This window comes from Pseudoliparis swirei, chromosome 1 (assembly GCF_029220125.1).
Source record: "Pseudoliparis swirei isolate HS2019 ecotype Mariana Trench chromosome 1, NWPU_hadal_v1, whole genome shotgun sequence".
Taxonomy (NCBI): Eukaryota; Metazoa; Chordata; class Actinopteri; order Perciformes; family Liparidae; genus Pseudoliparis; species Pseudoliparis swirei.
In genome coordinates, this window is record NC_079388.1 from 16,799,122 (window position 1) to 16,811,997 (window position 12,876).

The following is a 12,876-nucleotide window of genomic DNA, read 5'->3' on the forward strand; positions in this document are numbered from 1 at the left end:
CTCATCAGTCAAAAGCTTTGTGTGTAAATAGTAATCTCTAAAAAGTGGAAAGAAAACATACTGTACAGCTGTAGCTGAATTTGTTCAAATGCAAAAGCTTTATGTTATCTACAAATTCTCATTTATTTATTTTCATTTGTCACGTCAATTTAATATAGAGTCCATCCAAAATGCCGAAAGGGGGCTTTACTTTCATCTTCTTTGACTTACATTCCACACGGATGGGTTTTTTCTACTTAACTTTTACCACATTAAATAAACATGTCAACATCAATCAGAACAATGGCACATTTTGACGTGATTGCAAGTCAACACGAATTTTGCTTTCAGAATATTTCCACATTTTTGGATTAACTCTGCATAATCACGTCTGACATCCATCATCAGATATGGAAAGTTGAAACCTTCATTAATTCCATGGCGTCCTTTTGATGAATGACATCATCGTCTTTTGGAATAAATAAATTACCCGGAATAAATGACCAGTCAATACGTCCTAAATGTGACGCACATATATTCCAGATGACAGACATTAAACTCATTTAAAAGCAGATCAATAATTGCATTTGAGCAGTTTGACTTCAAAGACATAGCATCTCTGAAATGAAAATGCTCTCAGTTTCGAGTTTTGTGTGGCTCATATTTATTTCAAACATAAACCAACACGGGGAGGGAAGTGTTGTGGCTGCCAACAGTATTCTTCAGTGGCAGGTTTGCCATTCTTTAGCGATTCTGCTCAGAGTCTGCAGACTTGACACCACTCATGAAAGTCAAGTAGGTGTGCAGAAAAGACGTCCATAGAATTTCCAGCGTGTGTGGTTCAATATCATTAAGGATTTTTCCATCCGAGCACCGAATCTTCCGAAATGGCCTTGATTATGGATTTTATGTCCTGTATGACAAACATTGTCTGAACCGTTGAACCTTCAAACTCAGTTGATGGTGGCAGAGTCTCAAGGGTAAAACCCCAAACATGTCCATTTGTATTGTACAAGATTCCCCTTCTCGACGTAGAGCGTGGTTGACCTTGTGGTCAACAAGCTATGCAAGAATTCATCATCCAGCTGTTGGTGGGTATCAGTCATGCTCTGTAAGGCAAATTCAGATACAGAAGATACAAATGAAAAATTCAAAACACTCCTTTGTCACGACAATATCTTTTGCTACTTTAAATGTGTTCTTAAAGGAAATAAAAAGATTGAATTTGAAATCCCATTGTTTCAGAATCCTTTCTTTTGTTTACCCTGTCAGTCATTCGGTCTCATTACAATAATCTCTGATGGATGACGTTTGAACAATACTTTCTTTCCTTGACGAGATATACATCGACAGACGTTTCGTTGTCTTTCTTGTATCATCCAAAAGGTCTGTCCCCTTCTCTTCTGGCCCATTTGGGCAGAGTGACCACGATCTGGGGATGTTCTGCTTCGTAATCTTGCTTACATTTGACTAGAAAGTGTCACATTCTTTGTCAGGCGTCACATTTGAGGAAAGAAGATCGGACTCCATTTTGTTATCGGAACTTTACCAGAAAAGTAAAATCAGAGAGAAACGTATTTCCCATTGTCTTTAGCTACTCCGTTCAGTCAGACATATTGGAGAGAATAACCGCCACAAAGGGGTTCTCAGAGACTCGCCTCCTCTCTTCATGATCTTTAAAACTCTGTTGTGGAGATCTGGGTGACCTCTGATTGCAGTTCTTGCTGGATCCTCCTCGAGCGAGAGCCGCGTGGGACCCCTTCCATGCCTAGTCATGTGGGCTTCTTTCCCGCTTCTGTGGGAGCGCAGACGGACACCGGCTCCCTGGTGTTGTTGCTGCCTCTCGTCAGACTGTGCTGCTGCACGTGGGTCCGGCAGGGAAGGCAAAAATCTCTGAAGCAGCGCTTAAAGTTTTCATCCAGAAATGCGTAGAGGACGGGGTTGAGGCTGCTGTTGGTGTAGCCCAGGGCGATGCACAGGTGCCAGCTGGCTATCACAAAGGGGTTCCTTGTGTCGATGTCCACCATGGTCTTCACGATGATGAAGATGTGGATGGGGGTCCAGCAGACGATGAAGGCCGCCACCACCACCAGGACCATGCGGGTGATGCGGCGCATGTTGCGGTCTTTCTCCTTGGAGCCCGAGAGCAGACGGACGCTCTTCAGGCGCAGGATCATCAGGCCGTAACATATGGTGATGACCATCACGGGAACCACGAAGGCGAAGATGAAGACGCAGATCTTTGTCACGGTGTCCCAGTACCAGTCGGGGTCAGGGAACTTCAGCATGCACATGGTTACACCTGGAGATAGGGCAGGTAGAGTTTAACAGAATGTGTTCATGTGGGGTCACGGTAACAAGCAGGTTGAAGTTACAGAGAAACATCCCTTGAAGGAGGGGATAAGGCTCGCAGAATCAGTAACTTCTTTGAAATCACTTCTTAAAACCCATTTTTATAGGGCAGCTTTTGAGTGATCCATTTAATTTTAAATTTTAAATATACTTGTAAATGTAATATTGGTTTCTTGCTGTTCCAATTGTTTGGCTTTGACTCTTTGTGGAGCACTTTGTAAACATTGTTTTTAAAGGTGCTATATAAATAAAGTTATTATTATTATTATTATTATTATTAAACCCGCTAGTACGACCGGCCGTTCTACTTCAACTATACTTATATCTGTTATGATTTGGAGTGTTTCCTGTTTTGTTTTGAAGTCCCTGTCTCGTTTCCTGTTTCCCTGCGCTTCCTTCCCTGTGCTTGTCTGTTTCGGTCCTGATTGTTCCCAGCCACGCCCTGATTGTTTCCACCTGTGTCTCCACCTGTGTCTCGTTTCCCCAGTGTATTTAGCTTGTGTCTTTCTGCTTGTTCTGTGTCTGTTCGTTTTTGTTCCTGTCCGGTTCTTGTCCCTGTTTCTGCTAGTTATTAATAATAAATCCCGTGGTTTTTTTGAGAACTCTGCCTGCTGCGTTTGGGTCCAAACCTTGCATCACCTAACAATAACAGAAGTTTGTCTAAATATACGGACTCTTTATTGCCTCTCACAAGCCTGAAGTGTGTGACTTTGTTAAGCATCGAGCCTTTAATCTCAGTGGACCGTTATTTGCTCCTGTTCAATTCAGTTTATTTTGTATAACCTAATATCCCAAATTATGAATTATGACATCCCTGTCCCAGGACCTCACTGGATCAGGAAAAACTCCAAAGAAAAATGGAAGAAACCTTCAGGAGAGCAACAGAGGAGGATCCCTCTCCAGGATGGATAGAAGCAAGAGATGTCATGTGACCAGATGAACACCGTTACAGAGTTATAACACATTCAATGAAGTTGCCACCACGTGGGTGCCCAACAGAGTATAAGTGCTATGGGTCGAGGTCCAGGTTGGTGCGCCTACATCTCTGGTGTCGAGTTCAACTTCTCCAGGTTGTGCCGTTGGTTGACCTCTAAATCTCGAGTCACAGTGGGCTGCACCAGATTAGGAATGTGCCTCTACTATTTCAGTCCACTCGTGTGAAACTTAACAACTCATTATGAAAGATAACTCAGTGGAAGAGAACACCATCTCACCGTTATCCTTCACTTTGGTCACAGCCATGACCATAACGGGCACGCCAATGGCGGAGGACAGGACCCAGATGAGCACGTTGATCATTTTCGCCTTGACCGGCGTCCGAAACCCCAGCGCTCTGACCGGGTGGCACACAGCTATGTAGCGGTCCACGCTCATCATGGTCAGGGTGAAGATGCTGGTGAACATGTTGTAGTAGTCGATGGCGATAATGAGCTTGCACAGCACCTCCCCAAACGGCCAGGTGTTCATCAGGTATTTGGCGCTCTGGAAGGGCAGCGTGCTGGTGGCGAGGGCGTCGGCCAGAGCCAGGTTGAAGATGTAGATGTTTGTGGCCGTCTTCATCTTGGTGTACCTGATTGTGATCACAAAGCAGAGGGAACGTGTTTGCATTAGGCAGCGGCCGTAATCAGAGCGGCTCTGTTACGGGATATGGAGATTTAAAAAAGGGGTATTCATAAGCGTAATTTTTACGGCATAGACGTAAGAGTTGATTCCCTCATGCTGCGTGGAGCTGTGTATAACACATTTATGTTTCGACATGAGTGATTTGAGATAATAGTTACGATTGGCCAAATACAAACCAATTCATATGCATAGCACAGTGCCCAAAGGCACAATAGACAAGCATGAGAGACCAGGAAATGGCACAATTCTATTAAGATATAATGTTTAATACATGTTACTATGCTCTATGAATATGCTGTATGATACTATATGCCATTGAACATTTTATTTGTGTTATTTTAGAATTGTCTTAATGTGTATAAGTTGATTACACAAAACATTTTCATGGAAAATATAGAGAATAAAAAGGGAAAGATCTATAAGATTTGATTTATCAGCATCTAAAGAAAATAATTGGAGGAGTGCTGGTGGAAGTGACGGCAAGGGTCGGTATGATTAAAGCAAGGTTTAGCCGAACTCACCACACAAGCACAACTATTGACTTCTTAGAAATATTTGTAATCACTATGAGGATATATGTGCTGTTTTTTTAATGGGAGTTAGCCATCATAAAGTACAACATGCATCTCATTGGTTGAACTGATTAAATGCACGCAATAAATGTCTTTTGTAAATGAATATCAAGTTTTAAATTGCCATTAACTGATCCGACAAATACTACTTGAAGTGAAGAGGCGGGAGTTTGACTCAGATAGAGAAAATATAGTCCTTAATAGTAGCCAATGCATTAGCTGCATCTGCCACTTCCTCGTAAACCTGTAGCATGTCGTTGTCTTTCTGGAAAACGGACTCTTGCCTCGTGTCTTCCTTGTGTGTGACGACTCCTCCCTTTAAGAGTTCATAGATACGGTTGGTCTTTGAACCGAAAGGATCAACAAGAGTTTAATAGATGACGTCACATGACCCTTTTGGGTGTCGGGCCATTGATGACATATTAGTGACTGAACTCTGTGGGCTGAAATTTCGTCAGATATGTATGATGTATGACGTGAACGCAGGCTTCAGCTGAATCAGACGTTATTAAATCTATTGTTCCATTATTTACCTGATTATCTGAGTCTCACCACTGATTGCTTCTCCTCTGCTGAGCTGAAGGATAATTCAGTTCAAATGTACACACGTTGAGCAATACATAATAGGAATAACATTTATGAATGGTATTAAAGAATGAAATACAAGCCCCGTGGATGTGATAGAAGGGAGAGCGCAGGTGTTATTAACTAAATGATTTATTCCATTCAGGTGGGCAATTTCCAGGAAGCTGAACCAAAGCCTCAATCAGACCGGATTTATTTCTCTTTGTGATGTGGGGTGATTTTAAAACTACCCGCTGTGGTCAGTGATTTCAATCCCGTCCGTATATTTTAAAGTAGATCTATGAGTTTCTTTTTTTTTTTAAGGGGGAAAGCTGCTCGTCCTCTTTTAGTTGAGCTCTGTGGGAAATTTGATTTTCAAACTGAGAAAAAAAACTGCACCATTCCTGTACATATAGACCGATATCTATCGCCAATCCGACACCAGTGCATTAAAAACACGTCGCAATTTTAGTGGTGAGATCGTCCAGTGTAAAATAAATCGCCAATTTGCTGACATGTCGCTAGCTGTGGCTAACGTTACTCTCTCCACCAGCACCTGCCTGAAACTTGAAACAGAGAACAGGAAGAAGCCAGGTGGATTCTTCTTCAGCTCAATCTTTTTCTCCTTTTTTTAAAAACCGCTGTACAATTTATTATCAGAATTTCCGAAGCAGCGATCAATTCTCATTTGACAGAGTTTTGATGTTTATTGAACAATTCTTTGCGCGGTATCGATTGGGCATGCTGTGTGGATGTGTGGTCGACACGTGGTGGTGTTGTTCCAGTGTGGCAGAAATGAGCTGATGAATTATATGAGAACAAGATATTGGATTGGCTCGTGTATTCCCCGATATCCTACCCAGCCTTGTACGCTGCCTCGGAGGCATTTCCTGATCCTGGTATCGAAACAACTCTCAAAGCTCTGACTTATGAGTTATGACTTCCCTGAACTCTCCTGTGCCCCCCCGGGAGGCTTTTGGCTTGCTCTATTTTGCATTTATTTTACATATCATATCCTATTCTTTCCTCGTGGTTAAAATGCCATCTTGAATGGTGAGTTTAATCACTAAGGAATTTCATTCTTCATCTCATGTCACGTTAATGTTATTAGTTACCCCCTGTGCTCTTTCGGTAATGACCAGTCAAAAATGTCTATGTTTTCAAATTGTATAGTTTAATATTTAATGTCGACACATCGCCATGTGGCTTTGACAATAAGACATTTAATTTCAGTTAATTTCTCAATCTAGACCAAAGGAAACCGTAAAGTCAGCAGCAGATGGCTGGTTTTTAACATCCTCTTGAATGTTTTGTCCAATGCGTGTATTAAGTTCCACTAACGGCAACGCAGTGCAGTGAGCTTGTGGTAGTTATGTGAGGGCTGTGTGTGAATCAAGCACAATATTAATCAGCCATCGGACTAATCAGATGGATTTTGTCACACAGACAACATTTAAACTCAATCATCGTCTCATCCAGTTCAGTAACAGCTGACTGCTCTCTGCTTACTTTGTTATTTCAATCTGTCTGAAGCAGCTAAACCTTCACCGTTGACATGTAGAGAGGAATATATGCGTGTTTGTGCTAATCTCTTTAAAAATTGAACTGTCTCTTTTCCTACTCCCTAATCCAAATGCACAAAATAGGTCCACACACTGTATCCTGCTGGTTAGAGCTTCAGAAAACCATCACTGGGCTGACTGGGCTTAGATGTTACTCCACCCAATCCTATGGCCATGTGGAGATTAGAAATAAACATAGAGTGGAAGTGGGGGAGAAATAATGCAAATGTGCAACTTTTTATTACAGTTTTATAGTAGTTTATGTTCACACAGGTCCTGTAAATCAGAGTAATGTGTCACATCCAAGCTGGAACTCAGGATGTCGGTTGGATTATCGGGGTACCAAAGAGCCGTTGTGACATTTAAAGTAGACAGAAGTGGCTTTAGCGAGATGCTCTTTTATGCTTTTGAATGTGTTTCCTCCCAGCATGTGACGAACAAACCAAGCATTAAGAGGTGGTTATGTATAAAACGCAGAAACTGACTCGAAACGTTTCCAATTCCATCGCAATGGCATAGCTTGTCCTGGGGTCATATTTTGGTTAATTGCTCAGTTGTACCTTCCTTCTCTCATTGTAACTTCCCTTTTTCGCGTTACAGTGAAGCACGTTTGTCACACTCTGAGATCGCTCACTTCCTTCTGTTGTTTTTCTTTCCTCACAGCGTCGACGGTGTTCTGAGGCTGTCACGACTCACCGGGGCTTTTCCTTCGCTCGTGAGTTTTGCTGCCACATGAACACAAAAGGTCTGAACGGCAGCAGACTGAAACAATTCGGGTTGTAGGTCTTTACTGGCTATTATTGAGCTGTCCTGACCTCTGGGGTCTGTAGGCACGGTGAACGATCTCTCTGCCTGGTCAACGAGATAGAGTGCCATCGATCGCATGTTTGTTATTCAGCTTGCCATTAATCAAATGCCGCCAACTATGCACTATGTAAATGATATCCAGTCGAGCATTTAGAAGCAATCTATACTTCACCAAGTGATTTGTTCGAACGTGGTATGATTGCACTAGTAAACACAAAACGCAATGATTGCATTGTAACCAAAGGGAGCGGGAGGGGACGAGAAATATCTCCCGTTGCCAAGTCGTATCTAAAGTGAACAACGTTGCCATTGCAGCAGAATCGTATTGGATGGCAACGATTGTTCCAGGCAATAGAGCAATCCCTGAGCCCTAACCCCTGGCAAGCAGAAGGAATGGCTTCAGACAAAAACACATGCAAATATAACTTGCATTACATAACATGTAATTTAGCAGACACTTTTATCCAAAGCGACTTACAATAAGTGCATCAACCAAGAGTACAAACTCAGAACAACAAGAATCCAGAAAGTAACATTTCTTCAAGAAAGTCGAACTACAAAAGGAACAGAAGTAATAACAGAAGTAATACCAAAAGTAATAACATAATTAATACCATAAGTAATACCAAAATTAAAAACATAAGTAATAACATAAGTAATACCATAAGTAATAACATAAGTAATACCAAAAGTAATAACATATGTAAGACCATAAGTAAGACCATAAGTAATACCATAAGTAATAACATAAGTAATAACATAAGTAATACCATAAGTAAGACCATAAGTAAGACCACAAGTAATACCATAAGTAATACCATAAGTAATACCATAAGTAATAACATAAGTAATACCATAAGTAATACCATAAGTAAGACCATAAGTAATAACATAAGTAATACCATAAGTAATAACATAAGTAATACCATAAGTAAGACCATAAGTAATAACATAAGTAATAACATAAGTAATACCATAAGTAAGACCATAAGTAATAACATAAGTAATAACATAAGTAATACCATAAGTAATAACATAAATCGTGCCACTGAAGTGCTAATCTGTTTTTTAATCCAGATATAGTCTGAAAAGATGTGTTTTTAGTTTCCGGGTGAAGACGTAGAGACTTCCTGCTGTCCTGATGTCAGCGGGGAGCTCGTTCCACCAATGAGGAGCCAGGACAGCAAACGGTCTGGATTTTGTCACAAGTTGATTGGTGGTTGCCGAGCGGAGTGAGCGTGCTGGGGTGTGAGGTTTGACCATATTTCGGATGAATGACGATGACCCCTTGCCCATTTCCTGGCACCCATCGGGTGCCCTTGCTCAGACCAGACCCGTCTTCCTGTCCTTCATTTTGATCTCTACTATTCTCACCATTCAAGTTCCATGACTGCATCTTGCATGGTTGAGACACTTTTGTGTTGACAGAATCTGTCTAAAGACAGACAGAGCGACGGACCTTGCAGAGCGCCCAAAGACGCTTCTTTGGCTGGCTCGGTCCAGGACAAGGACGAGAGTACCCACACAGACCTACGAGGTGAGAGCATACCGGACCCCACCGCTCCGGATATAGTAACTGTATAATGTTTGTGATGTATTCCACCATATTTTTTGATTCTTCGTAGACCTTTTCCTCCCTTTGGTTGGTTTTGGAGATACACATACACATTCAGTTATAGAGAGATCACGTTTGCATTGAAATCCGTCTTGATCCTTCTATCGATGCCCGAGTTGAATTAACACTGCCGACTTCAGCAATTCTTTCTCTCCTGTGTTTCCAGGGCTGACGGCCAACGCACGCACACACACACACACACACACACACACACACACACACACACACACACACACACACACACACACACACACACACACACACACACACACACACACACACACACACACACACACACACACACACACACGGTACTGTGTGTGAGTGTGGTTATTGCCTGGCTTGAGACAACAGTCATGCTCCTCTAGGCATCAGGCTATGATATCTTCCGCCAAATTTCCACTCCCAGTCCCTGAAGAAATATAAATACTCGTTTGGCTCTGTTGACCAGTTTTATTATTTACCAACATATTATCAGAACACGCAGCTCAGTTCTATTTACACTCGAAGTAATCCAGCCTGCCACTAGCTGACGGATTTAAAATGGAGGCCACGATTGCTTGAGCACATGAGCCAAGTCTTATCGAACAGGTGTTGCAGCAGGATAGGGGCCGAGATAAAGGAGAGGAGAGCTGGAAGATAAGAGACGACAAGAGGTGCTTTCCTACCCTGCGTGGACCGACTCTAGAATGTGCCGGCCTCTCCATCAGCAATCAGACCGAAGGCTTTCAACGCCGCTGCAGCCTGATTCACACGGACGTGAGCGTCCATGCACTCGCTACTCTAAATGGAGTTTGTGTGCATATGAGCGCCTCCATCCATTCATCCAAGTGGAGGGAAGAATATCTAAAATGCATGACTTTGGCTTTGTTTATAAGATGCTTGAAGTAGCAGAAGAAAACAAATCACAAGAGGCGGCTTTCAATTGGGATTTTGTTCCGATTATTGCTGAAAAGATCGGTCAAATGAAAAAAAAAGATTACAATATTTGCTGGTTCCAGCTTCTCAAAAGTGAAGATTTGCTACTTTACTCTGTGTCTTTGAGTTTTGAAGGATATTTTCCACTATTTCTGATATTTTAAAGATGATTTGTTGCAAATAGAGTCGTATTGAATCGATTCATTCTTTTGTCTACGGGATGTCAGAAAATAGTAAAAGTAAAATGTGACAACACTGGATTCAGTGTTCAGTTCAGACAGCATTGATTGCCTTCATTCGTCTTTTCTTTTATACAATAATGTAGTGAATTATTTCATACTGCAATGTTTTTGTAGTAGCTGTCAACCGATAAATAAGTTGCTCTTGTGGCCTGTTTGTCTCTCCCAGTGGATGAGGCACTTTGCCCAGAGAACAATGCTAACAGTAGCCTGCTGGGCCACAATACGTCCTTCACGGTTGGCGGGATTCATTGTTCCATTAGCAATATTGTTATGTGAAGTTTGGCAGAAAAATTCTCTTGATTTAAGTGTACACAGAATTGACCACATCACCATCATCCTCCATCCAGTACCATGAGGGTGGTGCAGAATCGCCCCACCTACAATGGTTGTATTGAAGGTATTGTGTAACCAATGAATCCACAGGATGCATCATGTTCACAAACTATGAGATGAAATCCAGGGTTTGAGCAGTTTTTTCTACTTATTTCTAAAAAGCACTCTATCTGCGTCTAAGTGTGGGCGTCTTCTCTAAGTTGGCTCCCCTCTGAGCTCACAGATCTTCCACAGGAGACAGTATTCTGCTGGGATGGTTGATCCTCTGAGCTTCCCTCTGCCTCTGTGGGGTCATGCATCAGAGATGAATCCTCTCACTCACACACACACGTCTGATGCATCGCTGCACACACTCCGATTCACTGCTTCTTCTGAGGTCTCATCCGTCTCCTGTTTATCTCCCTCGTATCCCCCTCGTTCACTCTTGTCTTCTGCCTTGTTTTTTCCCCCCAATTATTTTCTCTCTAACCCCTGAATGGAAATAATGGTCCGAGTTGTAAATATTTATGATTTTTTTCTTGGTTCAATATCCAAAGATTGCCACTTGCAGAAAATGCCTTACTTGTGACTTTTTTTCCCTATATTGTGCTCCATCTGTTTGAAGCACTCCCTCTGCTTTTTTCTTCCAATGTATACATTAAAGTAAGAACAAAAAACATTCGCAAAAATTCGGATTTGCCGCAAAAATTTGGATTTGCCGGCACAGCTGCAGTAATTAATGCTTCAGGTGTTATTGGGAGAACACGTACAGAGAATGTTTGAGATTAGTACAATTACCATAATGAGTAAGGACAAGAGCTGCTGCTTAAGCTGTTTATTCCTGACGAGCACAAAGGTTAGGGCTGGGGGGCTTCTCAGGAAATGAAAGGGCACTTGGAGTGACAAGGTGGGTGTATATAGGCTTTCTTATGATGCTCTTAGAGCTGAGCTGTAAACTGTGACCTCGGACTGACAATTATACTGCAAACTAATGAACAAAATGTAGTTACTTATTACAAAGTCGTTACGCCTTCAAATACCTTAGTTTCCATCGCTTTAAAAAGCTTAAATAAATGATGGGGTTATAGCACCCTTGTTTATGACCCAACAAGTAAACAAAGAACACACATTTTTATTCAGATGCTTTTTTATAACTCCAATATTTTCCCTCTCTAACAATCTCAGTGTAGAGCTGTTGGTCCACAGATCTTCTTACACTAATGGAGACTATTTGAACCACCCTGAGGCGCAGATGAGTCAAACTGAATTGAGAGAGTGCGACTGAGATGAGAGACTGTGACCAACCCTTCTTTGGCATAAAACTTTTACATGTTGTTTCTCCATGTAGATATGTTGAAAGAACAATCTCATGCTTAATTTAGGGGAGCCTTTTTTGGGTCCGCAGTAGTTCACACACACAAATGCAATTAGGAACGCATGTATTATTTAGAGGGTTGGAGAAAATGTCTTTTTCTTTCTCTCTCATGGCATTACATTTTCTTTCCATTCAATTGAAAGCATCTTCTTGATAGTGGGTTTGGTACTTTCATGAAAGGGGACCAGAGTAAAAGCCAAAAGCATGCAACAAAACAAGATATAGACTCTGCATTAGAATGCATCCAAATGGTGTTACATTTGTGAGATCATTAATAAAATATCGCCCCTGCATGGGGCATTAAAAGGTCTCACGAGAGCAGAATGACATAATGTGTGTGCGTGTGTGTGTGTGTGTGTTGTTCTTATCAAGTGCTTGAAAAGCAGTGCAATGACTGTAATGAAAAGCAATCCTTTACCTGACCACCCCGTACATGACGAGGACGTTGCCCAGAAGTCCCACCACGCAAATGACGGAGTAGAGAGCCGTGATGCATATGGCTATGATAATACCCCCGGTGCTCCTCACCGGACCCGGCTGCTCGGTGAAGTTCTGCAGCCCGTCGTCCTGGAAGGTGACATTAAAGGGGATGACCGAGTACAGGTCGGACAGGGAGAGGCGCGCTCCTGGGACCGTGGCCGGCTCCATGCTGCTGCCGCTGTCCACGCTGCCCGTGGTGCTGAACCAACAACTTGCGCACACAAATATCTGAAGGAACTCAAATATCTGGAAAGGGAAAAAGAAAAAGAAAATCTTGTCCGACTTAAAGTGCAAGAAGGCACGAGAGTTTTCACCACCCCTTTAAAAAAAAAAAACCGGTAGCGCGCAGAGTGGCTCTCCGTGGAAGAATTTGCGGCAGTTCCTCTGTTTTCTATCCAGATAGAAGAGGACAAAGTGGCCCCTGAGCAGCGGTCAGCTGTGTCTGTGGGCTCTGGCTGTCTGCACACCTCTTATA

The 12,876-nt window shown here is 42.2% G+C and overlaps 1 protein-coding gene across 1 annotated transcript; it reads right to left on the reverse strand.

The window, feature by feature from the left end:
* Nucleotides 1-1,751: 1,751 nt before the first annotated feature.
* Nucleotides 1,752-12,569, reverse strand: oprd1a (opioid receptor, delta 1a). Its single transcript, XM_056415948.1, has 3 exons — nucleotides 12,340-12,569; nucleotides 3,546-3,901; nucleotides 1,752-2,281 (listed from the first exon to the last, which is right to left on the reverse strand). Exons 1-3 carry the CDS (start codon nucleotides 12,567-12,569, stop codon nucleotides 1,752-1,754), a joined length of 1,116 nt encoding a protein of 371 aa, XP_056271923.1.
* Nucleotides 12,570-12,876: the final 307 nt, after the last annotated feature.

What these genes read in the sequence shown, in the direction of transcription:
- oprd1a (XM_056415948.1), bottom strand. Translation starts at nt 12,569, where the DNA reads ATGGAGCCGGCCACGGTCCCAGGAGCGCGCCTCTCCCTGTCCGACCTG. An exon ending in GTCATGTACGGGGTGGTCAG is followed by an intron (nt 3,902 to 12,339) that starts GTAAAGGATTGC and finishes GATCACAATCAG; the next exon opens with GTACACCAAGATGAAGACGG. An exon ending in GACCAAAGTGAAGGATAACG is followed by an intron (nt 2,282 to 3,545) that starts GTGAGATGGTGT and finishes CCCTATCTCCAG; the next exon opens with GTGTAACCATGTGCATGCTG.